This window comes from Penicillium daleae (genome assembly GCF_028827525.1).
Source record: "Penicillium daleae strain IBT 16125 chromosome Unknown utg000009l_segment0_segment0, whole genome shotgun sequence".
In the NCBI taxonomy this organism is placed as follows: Eukaryota; Fungi; Ascomycota; class Eurotiomycetes; order Eurotiales; family Aspergillaceae; genus Penicillium; species Penicillium daleae.
Window position 1 is genome coordinate 1,492,102 of NW_026623157.1, and position 14,235 is coordinate 1,506,336.

At 51.3% G+C, this 14,235-nt stretch overlaps 5 protein-coding genes across 5 annotated transcripts; 1 reads left to right on the plus strand and 4 right to left on the minus strand.

Annotated features, from left to right (window-relative positions):
* Positions 1–183: 183 nt before the first annotated feature.
* Positions 184–1,905, plus strand: N7458_011678 (choline-phosphate cytidylyltransferase; the record flags this gene model as incomplete). The annotated part of the gene is made up of 4 exons (XM_056915060.1): positions 184–722; positions 859–1,209; positions 1,297–1,702; positions 1,774–1,905. 4 exons carry the CDS (start codon positions 184–186, stop codon positions 1,903–1,905), a joined length of 1,428 nt encoding a protein of 475 aa, XP_056759814.1.
* A 2,389-nt stretch (positions 1,906–4,294) lies between these two features.
* On the minus strand, positions 4,295–5,026 carry N7458_011679 (uncharacterized protein; the record flags this gene model as incomplete). The annotated part of the gene is made up of 1 exon (XM_056915061.1): positions 4,295–5,026. The coding sequence occupies one exon, from the start codon at positions 5,024–5,026 to the stop codon at positions 4,295–4,297; it is 732 nt and encodes a 243-aa protein (XP_056759815.1).
* Positions 5,027–6,106: 1,080 nt separating this feature from the next.
* N7458_011680 (DMT family transporter) lies at positions 6,107–7,331 on the minus strand (the record flags this gene model as incomplete). The annotated part of the gene is made up of 3 exons (XM_056915062.1): positions 6,107–6,241; positions 6,288–7,115; positions 7,233–7,331. The coding sequence occupies 3 exons, from the start codon at positions 7,329–7,331 to the stop codon at positions 6,107–6,109; spliced, it is 1,062 nt and encodes a 353-aa protein (XP_056759816.1).
* Positions 7,332–8,415: 1,084 nt separating this feature from the next.
* On the minus strand, positions 8,416–8,871 carry N7458_011681 (fungal cellulose binding domain protein; the record flags this gene model as incomplete). The annotated part of the gene is made up of 2 exons (XM_056915063.1): positions 8,416–8,730; positions 8,755–8,871. The coding sequence occupies 2 exons, from the start codon at positions 8,869–8,871 to the stop codon at positions 8,416–8,418; spliced, it is 432 nt and encodes a 143-aa protein (XP_056759817.1).
* Positions 8,872–11,786: 2,915 nt separating this feature from the next.
* Positions 11,787–14,098, minus strand: N7458_011682 (UTP25 family protein; the record flags this gene model as incomplete). The annotated part of the gene is made up of 4 exons (XM_056915064.1): positions 11,787–12,702; positions 12,759–13,336; positions 13,398–13,929; positions 13,989–14,098. The coding sequence occupies 4 exons, from the start codon at positions 14,096–14,098 to the stop codon at positions 11,787–11,789; spliced, it is 2,136 nt and encodes a 711-aa protein (XP_056759818.1).
* Positions 14,099–14,235: the final 137 nt, after the last annotated feature.

The following is a 14,235-nucleotide window of genomic DNA, read 5'->3' on the forward strand; positions in this document are numbered from 1 at the left end:
CGGTCTCCACAGCCAGAAAATTACGCGGGCCCCTAAACCGGGCCACCGCGGAGCAGGACAGACTCCGTTTCAGCTCAATCCATCTCCCATCATCCAGGGGATCAGCCCAATTTCCAACAAAAACGCCCTCCCTTTTCTCCTTGGTCTCTGACACATCCTCGTCTCCCTCCAACAAAATCCACAATGACATCTCCCTCCTCCCCCTCCAGCAAGCGCAAGCGCAGCGCCTCGCATCTGCCAGTATCGACACCACAATCCATCCCGACTGCGGAGCTCCAACCATCCTCGCGCGACGCGTCCGGCGAAGAAGGCGAGGAATCAACCGGTCCCGCCAGTGCCGCCATCGCCCGACACAAGAAGCAATCCAGCATTAGTACCGGCGAGGCTGTGCCGCCGTCCAAGCGCGCCCGCAAGAGCTCCGACGCTCACGCCAGCGCGACCGGCACTGGCACTGGTACTTCCAACGGTACTACCATCAACAAAGAGGATCCCGGCGAGCCGTCCGAGACGACTGTTGGAAGTAGTGAGATCGAGGGCCGGTCGCGCAGTCGGCCAGACTTGCATATTAATTTGCATGATGCGGAGGAGGAGCGTCGTGCGGCCATGTTGCCGCCGCAGCGTGGCGGGTTACAGGATCCGGTTGGATATAAGACGAATCCGCCTCCGGAAGGGCGGGCGGTGCGGGTTTATGCGGATGGTGTGTTTGATTTGTTCCATCTTGGGTACGTACATTAATTGGTTCTTGCAATTGGGGAGGGGATTTAAAAGTGGTACTTGGAGGTTCAAGATTGAGGATATCGGAGACGTAGGATGATACGACCTTATGATCAAATATCGCTAACCCAGCATCTCATATAGCCACATGAGACAGCTCGAGCAGGCTAAAAAGGCTTTCCCCGAAGTGTACCTCATTGTCGGTGTCACTGGCGACGAAGAAACGCATACACGGAAGGGTTTGACTGTGCTCAGCGGTGCTGAGCGTGCGGAGACTATTCGCCATTGCAAGTGGGTTGACGAGGTTATTCCCAATTGCCCGTGGATCGTTACTCCGGAGTTCTTGGCCGAGCACAAGATTGACTACGTCGCGCACGACGATCTGCCGTACCAAGCCGCCGAGGGTGATGATATCTACGAGCCTATTAAGGCGCAGGGCAAGTTCTTGGTCACTCAGCGGACGGAGGGTGTTAGCACAACTGGCATCATTACTCGGTAAGTAGAGAACAGCCACAGCACCAGCCATGACGCATTGTCTTCTAGTGAAACTTCAAAGACTCACATTGGGCTTTTCCCATTCAGCATCGTCCGCGACTACGACCAGTACATCTCCCGACAATTCAAGCGCGGAGCCTCGCGCCAAGAACTCAACGTCTCCTGGCTGAAAAAGAACGAACTCGAAATCAAACGCCACGTCGCCGAAATCCGCGACAACATCCGCATCAACTGGACCATAACCGGCCAGGAACTCGGCCGCGAGCTGCGCCAGATCTGGCAGAATAGTCGACCTGGTAGTCCCGCGCCCAGTGCCCGCAACAGCGTCGACTACGGCAGTGCCCGTGGGCCGCTGGCCAGCCCGACTGGTGGTAGCAAGAGTCACCTTTCGCGCGTGGAGGCGCTCAATCGGCCCGATAGTCCTGGCGTGGGCCGTAATGAGGATTTTGCGACTGGGTATAGTTTGGGGTTGATTGGTGGTGTTCGTGCATGGGTGAGTGAAGTGGCCCTTTGAACTAGAGGAAGTGCATTGTGGCTAATCTTTTATTTTCGGTGTCTATCTAGATGGCTCGCAGCCGCCTCTCTCTCACAGAACCATCCAGTCACCCGCACTCGCCCACAGACGAGGACGAGTCCGAGCAAAACGGGTACGAAGAGAACGAGACCCGTGGCCGCAAGGATGTCGTTGCGCCTTAGACACTCTTCTCAGTTGACCTTGTCTTTGCGTCGTGTTGATGTCCATGTCTTGATTTGCCTGATCTGGCTGATTGGATTGACCGGCGCGAGACGGGAAAAAAAGAAAACGATATTGGAAGATTAGCTTGGATTTCGGTTCTTGGTTCATTTTTGAATGAACAAATTGCATTACACCTGCCCCTGCCCCTGCAACCTCATGTTAGCTTCTACCCAACACCTTGCATTCAATTCGTGTATACTTCTTGCCTTGTTTTATCCTCTTCTTTTATCTCATCGCTCCTCTTCCCCCTCCTCCATCCATCCGCCCAAATTACAGGCGACTTTCTTTTGTCCGGCGCTCGGTGTTTCTCTTTTGCTTCCTTTCCTCTTTCCTCTTTCTTTTTCTTTGTTTACTCGTTTGTATCGCTGTCAATGGGATTCTTCCATCCCCTTCTCCCATGAACCGGACATCCCTGATTGGAACGGGACCGCGTCTGATGAAAATAGATATGGTTGGGATCCGCGCAAAAAGCTTGATGCCCCTAATACTCTGCAAATTGAATCTTGATTCTTTCTTTGGTGTTTTCTGGCCAATCCTGCCTTGTCTTGTCTTGTCTTGTCTGGTTTGCTCTTGCTTTGTTGTGTGGGCCCTTGATTCTGATGGATGTGGCAGGTGCTTGGCTTTCCCCCTTTCGCTTCATTCTTGTTCTTATTTATCAAATGGTTTATTGTCGAGTGTCGAGAGTGGCGGTTCCTGGATCTGATATACCGGGACAAATGCGGTGTTCCGGGTGTCGAGTCACCTACCACAGATTCGATTCGAATACCCTGTGAATGCTAAAAATTGCTGTTGACGTTAATGGGATAATTGGAAAATACGGACTGGACTGGATAATAGATAGGCATTTGCGGGTTAGGATTATGAAAACGAATATCCGTGATTGTTTTTGGTCTCGTGGGTGTTAAGTGTTTACTATTTAGATGCATACTCCGTAGATTGCTCTGTTTTGGCTTGTTGAGCTCGGAATTTCGGAATTGGATTTTTGCCAGAGATCTTTTTAGTGAGAATCTTTTTTTGTAAGGTACAGGTTGCTCGTGAATTCAGGTATAGGGAGGGGTATCTTTGGATTTAATAGATCTGAAGCAGAGTACGGATGGTCCTACAGTCGATTTCGAAAACAGATTCCCCCATGGATACACACGCTTTGTTTCTCGGCCCGTACCCGAAACCACCCTAATCTTTATTGGATTACTTTATAAACAACCCCTAGGTCCCCACGCAGGTGGACGCTTAAATTACCAGTATCTGTGCCGCAGGCATTTGCTCCATTCACGGGAATCTGCTATAACGCGGGGATTGACTTTCGCCTTAGTAAGCCAGGATGGGCAACCATAGATGACTAGGAGTCTCAGAATCGCAAGTTTTGGTACGCCTTTCATTCTGATACCACCACATCGTTAACGAAAATGCACATTTTTCTTGTCGGCATGGTTAGCAAGACGGGTGGAGATCTAGACCAACCAAGTCTCGATCCGTTCTCAGCGATCCTTGGTTAGACCCAACACTGGCCTACGGCCCTGTGAAGCTGCAACGCCCTTAGTCCCTACGACTTTTGCTTCTCCTGCGACCACGTAAACCTCTGTCGATATTTGAAACAAGCTAGGAAGTCAAGGCTTGTATATTCTTAGTATGAAATCTATTGTAAATATTGGAAGGCTTGTATATCATTCTTGAAGTCATTCTATAAACTTGCTCTATCTCTAGCAATCAAGTCATGAACATGCAACATACCCCATAACAACAATCTAAAAGCAAAACCCAAAAAAAATTGACAAGGGTATCAATATCAAAACGAGCATAACCACTCAATCCAATCCAGTCCAGCACATCAAGCCGCCATAATAGCCAGCCTCCTCCCCGCCCTCCTCCCAAGAACCTCCTCCTCCTCCCTCCCAGTCCTCATCCTCATCCACTCCTCCAACTCCCTCAGCCTGCCTTTATCCAAACCAATTCCCACCTCTCCACCATCTCCAAAAACACTCTCCAACCCCACCCCCTTCCCAGCACACATAACCCTCCTCAACCAATCCCTCAACCCCCCCGCATCCCTCACCAACTCCCCCTCCAAAACCCCCCCTCGCCACAACATCACACCTGGCCGTAACAGCCATCTCAAACTTCCTTAACCCCCTAACCCCCATCAACGGCACAGTCCACAACTCACCCACCCTCAACGGAACCCGCACACCAGACCCGCCAAGCACCACCGCACCGCTCCCGGTAATAGTCCCCGTGAACGAGCCCAGGTCGATACTAAGCCGGATCTCCCTCAGAGAAGGGAGGGATGCGACACGCGCCCAGAATTGTAGCCACAGTGCGTCGCTGTGCGTGTGTGCGTATATAGACCCTTTATGGTCTTGGCCGGAGAGAGGGGTCCAGATGGGTGTCCATTGGATTGTGAGGCTGTGGATGGAGTGCAGCGCGTGGTGGGGTAGGGACTGGGTGAATGCGATGAAGGTGTAGAGGTCGTCGATGTCGAAGGTGGTGTTTTTGTAGAGGAGGGTGGATGTTTCGGTGTAGATGGCGTGGCAGGTGCGGAGGAGGAGGGGGGGTGGAGGTTGTTAGGGTTGAAGGGAGGGTGGGGTTTGTGTGTGGGTAGAGGAGGTTAGTGTTGGGGGAGGAGTTGATATTGGTGGTAGTGGTAGACGGGGTACGCCAGCGGGCGAGGGTTGTTGGACAGCAGTGGCGGTGGTTGGTGAGGGAGGTGGTTGATGTTGCTGGAGAAGAACAGCGGACGTGGCGGACTTTGTTTTTGATGGTGACGAGGTGGATGGTTTCGGCGTCGAAGACGTAGGACCAGATTATGGCTCGGATTTCTGGGGGGAGGCGGGTGAAGAGGGGGCTTGTTTGTTGGACGGTTGTGGAGGGAGTGGAAGAAGAGGAAGAAGAAGAAATAGTAGCAGTAGAAGAAGGTGATGATGATGATGATGATGGGTACGGGTCGATCGAGTTGAGCGATGGAGCACAGATCTTGCGGTCGTGGATGAGTTCGCGGACGGTGTCTTTCCATCGTTGGCCGGTGGTATAATAGTGCCAGATCGAGTAGGGGTCACGAATGACCCAGGCATCAAAGTGGCGCATGATCAGCGACAAGGACAAGGATGTCGAGATTGAGTGTATAAAAAGGTGTTGTATAGTTCGGGGTGGCGTTCCGGAAAAAAGGACTGACTGGCTATACTCAGTGTAGTACTGTCGAGCCAAGTACAAGTACTCGGTATCGTAGGATGTATATAGCCTCAATCTCAAGACCACTCACCCTCAAGATCAAGATCACAACCCAATTGAAAAAAAAAAAAAAAAGACAAGAACAAAGAGAAATCCGGGGACAGAATCCACCCTCAAACCCGGGGCGAGTGGACTCTTTATGGAGTCTCCAGTGTCAACCAGATCCACCTCGTCGCAGATTCGCAGCAGAAGCGATTACATTATCAAACCACGCAACCCTCCTCGTTCCAGGTACAGGATCCATACTGCTGTATGCTATTATTATTACCGTACCTTCTCAGTGCTTACCACAGCCCTTAACCACGCTCTCATTTCCGCTTTGGATCCCAGATCCACCGCGACGATCGTGAATGGCTTCGCCAATGACAAGCCTCGGGCGATCCCGGAGGCGCGGCGGGAGGGTGCAACGTTATGACGTTGAAGGGGTCGCGGTCGTGCAGATGGAGAATTCAATTGCATGCGGTGATTATTATTGGGAGGGAGCATGGAGCAGTGTGCTCCGATACTGGACTGTAGTTCGCGGTGGGAGGGTCTGTGGATGAGAGGTAAAAGGTACGGAGAGTTGTACCTGGGTCGACGATAGTTTACCATTGCGGTGAGAATACTCATAGTCGACGGAGATGTACCTTATAGAGAGGAACTAATCTCGTCATGGTCATGTTTATTATCATATGCTCATAGTCATAATATACACTGCACATATAAAATATCTCCTCCGTCGACAGCCCAGCCCAACCCAGCATGTACAAATGACATGTCAATCCTCGAGCCATGACAATATCCTTCCTGTAAGTCTGTAAGAGTAATGCTCTAGCAATGCCCGAAACGCCCAAAACTCAATGCACGGTTTCCTGCACTTCTTCTCTCCTCATGGCGATCCTGCAAATCCCAGTACATTCAGTCTTGTCTCTATGTAGCCCCATTTTAGTTCGCAGTTTAGTCTCCTTCCCGTGCAGCCCGTGCAGCCACACCCTCCGCCTCCTCGTCATCCCGGTCCTTGAATCGCCGATCCTCTTCACCTTCCCCTCCTTCACCCTCCACTTTGGGCTTCGTCTCCCCCCGACGCGGCTCCTGCGCAACGGCCACATAAACCGCACATGCCAGGATCAGCACAGACCCCGCCCAGCTCACCGGCGACAACGTACTCCCCCCACACAACCTTGTCATAGAACAAGGCAAACAGCATCTGCATATACACCATATTCGTCGCCTTGGACCCCTGGCTCGCCTTGGCCCCCGCGACTCGCACACTGGCCGGGGGCACATAACTCAGTCCCGCCGTGAGCAAGAACTGCAGCAGGAACCCGCACACTCCTAACCCGGTCAAGAGCGTCCACTCGGTCACGGTGGACGGCAGGCGGAATGGCACCCATGGCACCGCGACCATGGCCACTAACGAGATCACCGTCGTCACGCTGGAGAAATAAGTCACCGAGACGAGCGGGTGCGCCCGTCGTCCGATCATCCGGATCGTAGTATACGCGCCAGACGCACCCAGCACGCCCACGGACGCGACCACCGTCGCCAGAACGTGGTGGAACGCGTCCGCGTCACCGGGACTCTCGTCCTCAGCCGCGGTACCCGCATTATCACCCGTGCGTGTTCCCGCGCCATCACGCTTCGAAAATGGTTGCGCGATGAGAACTACACCAGCCAGCGAGACGATCGCGGCTAGTTGCTGCCGCCGCGAGAAAGTCTCGCCGGGGATGAGCAGCGAACAGGCGTAGCAGGTGAGGATGGGCGCGAGGAAGGTGATCACCGTTGCCTCGGAGAGGGGGAGGTATTGTACGGAATAGTAGAGCCCATAGACGCCGAGGAACCCGAAGGTAGCGCGGAGGAGCAGGAGTTTGCGGACGGGACGGGTGCCAAAGGGGGCGGGGACTTTGGCGTACCACATGTAGAAGTAGCTGGCGACAGCTGTGATGGACATGCGGGCGAAGAGGACCTATAAGGAGACGGCGTTAGCATTAAGTAGAGATCACCGAGGTGCACCGAGGTCAAAAGAGAAGTATATAAGTCTAGGACAAATCTCCAACCTGGCCGGGCAGACAGAGACACATACCTGAAACGGATGCATCGAACTATGAATCTCCAAAATCTGCGTCATCACATTCATACTAGCCCCAAACATCTGCGCCAGCAAGACCAAAAACATGCCCATATTCCTCAACCAGAATACCCTTAGTCTTGCCCGCCACGCCTTTCTCGGCCGCGCCATTTCCGCCGCGACGCCCTCGCCATCCTCGTCCTCGTCATCGATGGGTCGAGGCTCGTACCGGACAAGATAATCGGGCCTTTGGTCTGGATCATCACGGTAGGGCTGGTCGATCGGCAGGGGGGCATCGGGGTGGTCGGGATCAACGGGGGGAGAGGTCTAGGGAGAGGGTGAGACTGGATCTGGGGTTGGTTATTGGTGATTTCGGGGAGGAGGGGTGGAGATCCGGGCAGGGATTGCGGTTGTGGTTGTGGCGACATGGTGAGTTTTGTACTCGGTGTCGTCGGGTATATTTGGGACGGGAGGGTTCTTTATATACGAGACATGGATGATGAAGATAGGAAATGAGGTCCACGTAGGAAGAAGGAGAACGGGGGGAGGCGTGAGAGAGTCCGTGGAAGAGGCGTTCGTTAGAAGAAAAAATGATCAGAGTCGGATCGCGCAAGACGGGGAAAGTGGAGAGTGGACGGGTGGAGCCTGTCCGCTAAACCGTGTCTGGGGAAGGCGTTTACACTACATCATGTTCTGAGAAGGGATAGCAGTGCTTGATAGTGTGATTTTTTTTTAAATTTGGAATGATAGATCGGAAGGTGGCTTTTATTAGATCAGATAGGATTCCAGCACTGGTCTAGTCGGTTAGGTGCAGCATGGCCATGACGGGCTAAGGCTGAGTGGCTGTCTCCGGCTGTCTGTGCACGGGTGATCTCCCTATACCAAGCCTGATGATTACTATGACTATGATCCGAGGTATTCGAGCTACATCAGGGAGAGTGGTGCCCAACTAGCGGGTCACCATGGAGTAATATCTAAAAGCTATGATAGATAATTTCTCAAACCATCTCGTAACTACGTGGCAAGCGACGTGATGCTGAGGAGTCCAACGAAGAGATACAGGCCCACAGCTATTTTAGGCATCGCCTCGGTCATCCGACTGCTCCCACGAAATCACTATTGCAAGTCAAAGACGCCAGAGGCTTCCAAAAGACAAGCGACTTTAAATGCAGATAAGAGAATGAGATTATGACCCTTCTCAGTGAGAACGGAACTTGGCCGAATTGCCAGTGTAAGAGCCGCAGCTGAACGTCAGCCCAGCATAAGCTGGGGGAGTCGATGCGGATGGAGTAACGACTGAGGAGCCAGAAGCGGAGGAGCTGCCGCCAGTCCAAACTTCGTCGCCGATAAGGGTTTGCGCAATATCTGATTTAATCTCCTTGGCGGTATCCTTCCCAAGATTGAGGCCGTTGAACAATGTCATGTTATCGTTATAAAGACCCAGGATCTTGTCGGTGGTGCTCCCCGAGCCGCTGCCAGAGCCGGTGACCTTGATTTCGAGCACAGCTGCATGCTGTCATTAGATCAAGTGTAGCACGAGGACGAAGGAGAAGTTCGGTTCCGACTTGTAGAAGAACTCGGCCTCGTTGACCTGTGCACCATGAAGACCAACTTGCTCGCCACGGACAAGATATTCGATAAGCAAAGGATCCATACCCAGCAGAACCGATCTATACCAAATCATCAAAGTATCAGGAATATGCCCTTCACCGCGTTCTGTTTATGTCTTTTTCGTATAATTCTATATTTACTTATCCCTGCGTGGCGCACATAAGTGGAATCACGGATACTGTAGTTTCAATCAGCACATAAGCAGCAGGGAGCAGGGATGTTACTTCTGGAAGGGACCAAGTCCTATGGAATTTGAAGCAAATGTGATGTCCCGATTAGGATACGTGTGCAATAAGTCTGATTCTGGTAGGAATCGTAGTTGAGTCTTTTTGGGATTGTATTAATAAAGCATATATGGGCGTTGGGCAGACATAAAAGGTGTGACTCTCTCAACTTTGTGCCCACAAGACAGGTCCAACTTTGGTGACAGCATTCTCATTCGAAGTGTCGCGTCCGCTTCAAGCAACCCTTGAAAGAAGTTTGAAAGACTATCTTTGTTTGTAAAGAATACACCCACTGAGTCCTTCTAGAACATTGCAGATCAAATCGTCCAATAGGCTGAGCTGAGCTTGATCAGCCTGTTGAAGGATCCAGAAGAAGGAAAGATCAAGACTCTTTGTTATTCCTCTCTTCATTTATCTGAAAAGTGGACACTGTGCCTAATAAACATTTTCGACGCCCGTTCAGAGCCTGAAAAACTCAAGGCCCATCAACTTCAATATCCAGCTCCCTCACTTCAATCCCATCGCACGGCATTTGAGGAGCCCAAATGCGAAACATCCCAGAAGCACGTTTTTCTTCAAATATGTATGGCTCAGCCATACCTGGATAATGGCGTAAAGTCTCACCCGCTCTTAGAGTGACAAATTCTAGCTTCTTGGAAGGTGTTCGTTGACGGAAGAAAGCGTGGCCAAATTCGTGAGCGGAAAAATAATTCAATTTTGGCTCCAGTTTGGCCCGGGACTTTGCTTTGGTTCTTCGATGAATGTCTAGTCCGACATGGAGGCGGAGCTGACGAAGATTGTTAAAGCCTGTAGCTAGAGCGTCCATGACTTTATCAGGCTGCAAAAAGGAGGTTGAATTAGGTTTCATACTTGGAGGTTGGAATCAGGAAGCTCACCCATTCATCGTGTAGACAAATGTCGATCTCCAAGTATCGAAGTTTGCGGCATTGTTGATCGAGATATTCTAAGTTTTCCGGATTTAGGATCGGTCGTTCCCTCTCTCTATTCTCAAGCGTGTGTAGAGTAAGGCTCTGTAGGTTTGTATGATGAGCCACGACATCTATGGGCAGGGAGTATCCCTTGACACTCAGGTATTCCAGTGTATCAAAAGACATCAGAAACCGGTCTAAATCGGGATGAGTATCCGTTTGTAACCCGCTGTGGACCGATATTGAAAAGGAAGACAAGCTTTGCACAAGGCCAACAATTGGGCCGAGAAAGTCATCAGTCTGTATTGGCCCCAGTGACAACGACTTCAGTTTAGACCATGTCATTTTCTCCTTCCAGTGCCTCCATTCTGCCTCTGTTGGAAGATAGCCACTCAAGGATAGCTTCTCAAGCGGAGGGAAGGTCTCATTTTCGGCTAGTTGGAGCGGCTCGATTCTGGCTGAAAGGTGCCAGTGGCCACCTTGCACAGGCCCAATTCGTTCGCCATTGGTCTGGATTGATAGGCTCGTCAAATTCGGGAAGGCCTTGAAGCATCTAGGAAGATCTAGTGAGGGTAAGGGCCCAGGCATTCGGGAAGTAGCATATACTCGAAAGCTGGTTCCCAGGCTTCGTACACAAGGCATCGTCCGTGTAAGTGGAGTCATGCCATTTTCATTAAGTAAATGAAGAGATGGTTTGTTCTTGTGCCGGCTGAAAACATCTTGCAGCAGATCCAAGAATCCAAAAGCCTCGTGCAGACTAAGAATGATAGCTAGTCAGTGCTACGTAGGAATAGAGATACAGGTAGGAGATACTAACAAAAGATTCTCAAGATTTGGCAAGACTTCCACCAATCTCGCCACGACATGATGGGGGTCTCCATATCTTCTGAATGACCCGAACATGCTTGAGTGGCTCGAATTTTCCACTACCACGTCACGGACATATCTGCGAAGCTGCACGTTTGAATCGTCAAGAAGACGTCTAACAACCCTGAATGGGAAAAGAGTCTCGTCAGCTGCAAGGAGCGTGCACTGGTGGCGCAAGGTAAATTCTCCCTTTCCTCTCCTCCATTCCTTTGATGGTGTTGGATTACGCAGAACAATCGATCTGTACAGAATTGGCGTGGCTAAGGCATTGAATGATTTTGAAACCAAACACACGGTCTTCAAGTCCTCAATAGTATCCAACTATAAATAGCTACTTTTAGCGAAAAGCGGGTTGCAATAATGTGGGAGTATGAGTTTCAGGAGTCTTACAGCGAGGAAAACGAGGTACCATATGTGCACATTCAGTTCGGACATATTAGTGCTTGGATATACCTCAGAGAGTAGAAGCCATATGCTAGAACACTATTGCTCAAGAATAAAGAAAGAGGTGGCCTGAAAATGCATGGTCTAGGAAGAGATTAAGGGGCTCTTAGGTTAAGAAGAGAGGGGGAGCTGTGCCTCCAAAGGTTTGCCGCCAGCCTCGTTCACTGAAAACCTCGGCGATGATGGCCCCACAGTATTTCAGGCGTGATCAGGTCGTTTCACCAGAGGCTATATCAACGAATGACATTGCCAAGACAAGGTCGACTAGACCTGGACTTGACATAGTCTACAAAATACAAGACCAACCTTAAAACCAAGGTTGTACCAGTGCCAGCGATCGACCCACCCGTCTTGGCTTAACAGGAGGGTCTGTTGGTCACGACCGAAGGTAACGAGCCTTGAATCAGGAGCGCTCAGTCAACTTTGTGAGCTCCCAGCGACGGGTTTTCTGACACAATTGAGTATATACATGACAATCTGCTCTGATAGCTGTTTTATACAAAAGTAAAGGTATCACCTCCCTTCTCCCGCAGCATATTCCCAACCCTTGAAGTTCCAACAATACGCTCCAGCTTAAGCGCATCCCACTTCGAGAACAGCGCCCGAACACCACCTTCAGCAGCTTCAACCACAGCCGCAGGATCAAGCCCCAAGAATCCTACAATCTCGCCATAAAATGTCGGGTTCTCGGGTAGACCGTACATGATCACCCGGCGAACACCCCGGATCTGGTATCGGCGGAAATGATGCGCGCGCTCGGTATACAACAGCACCGAGTAGCGGCCATTCATAAAGTAACTACGAGCCCGGCTAACTTCCCGCGCTTCGGTGTACTCGGAGATCGCGCCGAAGGAGACATTCGTTGTCTGCGCAGATTGAGCAAAGTGGTTGCGCACGCGAACAAAGTCGAGATATGATGGGACAAAGATGATTGTGCCGGCGCTTCCCTTGCCACGGTCATTGGCAATGTTCTTGACGAGCGTGGATAGGACCGTCGTTGTGAAATGCTTGAACCGGGCATCGGGGTCTTTCGCGGGTGAAAGGCTGTCGATGCGTGAGAAGGTTTGCTTGACTGAGACTGGGAGCGGCAGCTCGGTGATCGCGCCGGCGTAGGTAGGTGTGAATTTGATGCGGCCAGATACGTTTTGCATCTGCGTTGAGAAGAGCGAGTTCATCTCGGGGGTGATATGAGAGGTCAACACGATAGTTTGTCGCAAGTAACGCGCGTGGTTGTCGAGGTACCAATTGCGCACGCGACTGAAGTCGCACCCGTGCGCTTCCTTGGGCTGTAGATTGAGGTGCTTGAAGATGTAGGGGATATTGTCCCAGACTTGCATGAGGAGAGCGTCGGCATGGTCGACAAGGACGACTTCAATGGAGGAGAGGAAGTCGTGGTCTCGCTTTTTCTCGCTGTGAAAAGACTAGTTAGATGTGTTTGATCGGGGGTACGGGAAGAGTACACTTACTCAGATTGGTCCATGATGGTCCGCAGACCAAGTGGACTACATAGGATGATGTCCGAGTTGTAAAACTGCGCAAAGTACTTGACGGTCTTGCGAGTAAACTTCAATCCCAGTCGGAACATATCATCATCATTACCACCAAACAGCTCGCGAAAGTCCTCGGGCTTGTTCTCCCATCCCGCATCCTCGGATCCGGAGAAGGTATCTGTGAATCGCTTTTTGTTCTCCTGCTGCTCGACCTGGTAGAATCGGGTAATGGCGTTGACAGCACGCACACATGCTTGGCGAGTTGGAAGAATGTACAGGACCTTAGGACGAGTGAAACCTTGGTCACGGCACTCGATGTCGGTGTCTGGATCCTTTGCTAGGCGCGCATTATTCTTGAGCACTTGGTCTCGGGTCTTGATGATGTGGTTGACGGTGTGAAGAGCCATGATATCGCGCATCTCTTCCGCGATAGATGCGGTACGCGCACCGTAGAGAACGTCTTGATAGTCAAATACATATGGAGCCACTTGTTGGGCAGGGCCGTTGATGGTAGGGAGGAGCTCCGCAGCTCGGGGCTTCAACTTATTCTTGATCTAGAATTTTTGGTCTCATTAGCTGCTGTATCGTCTCCAATACTTCCTCATTGGAGCTCACCTTCAGGTTCGCCGTGCTCTTCATCACCGGGAGTAGTAATGCTTTAGAATCGCCTGCTTCAGGAATGGATTGGACGACGCGCAACCCGTCCACCTCCTTCTTCACCGATGTCCACTTATTAGACTCGATAGATTGAATCTTATTGGAAAGGTCATCCCCTTCGGCGACATTAAAGTGCCTCTCAAACGGTCCAACAACATCATCATCGTCGTCATCCTGCGCGTCCTCCTCATCGTCGGATGGAGCTTGATCTTGTAGCGCATCATCAGCCTGTTCCTCTTCTTCGTCCACGATAGCCCTTGGAGCTTCCTCCACATTGGAATCACTGGCAAGCTTTCTCTTCTTCCGAGCGGGTCCCTTCGGGTCGGAATTGGCGTGCAGTAGTTCGAGCAATTCGTTGTACGGACGACCCGTACTCTCCTCCTCTTCGTCGCTGCTGGATGAAGCATCATCCATCATGGCATCATCGCTCCTATTCATATCCTCCACCTCCTGATCGCCGGGCCCACCTTCACCAGAGGATTCATCGGAACTGTATTGTGGTTAGCCTCAGTTCTTCACCGTTGCGCAGCTCTCCACGGGTGTACTAACTCCACTTCACGCAGTCGCGAAGTAGCAAAATCATTTCTTCTGCCTGTCGTACGACCTCTTCTACCTCTCGTTCCACCACGACCACGTCCTCGGCCTCGTGGAGGAGCCATTGTGCAGTGAAGAATCGCTTGAGTTGACCTTGCGGAGCTTCTTGTCTCTTTTTTTTTACGGGCTCCAGGCAAAAAGGTGACCGGGCGGGCTTATCTTATCTTAGCGCGAAAATTCCCACACACAAAGAGAGAATCGG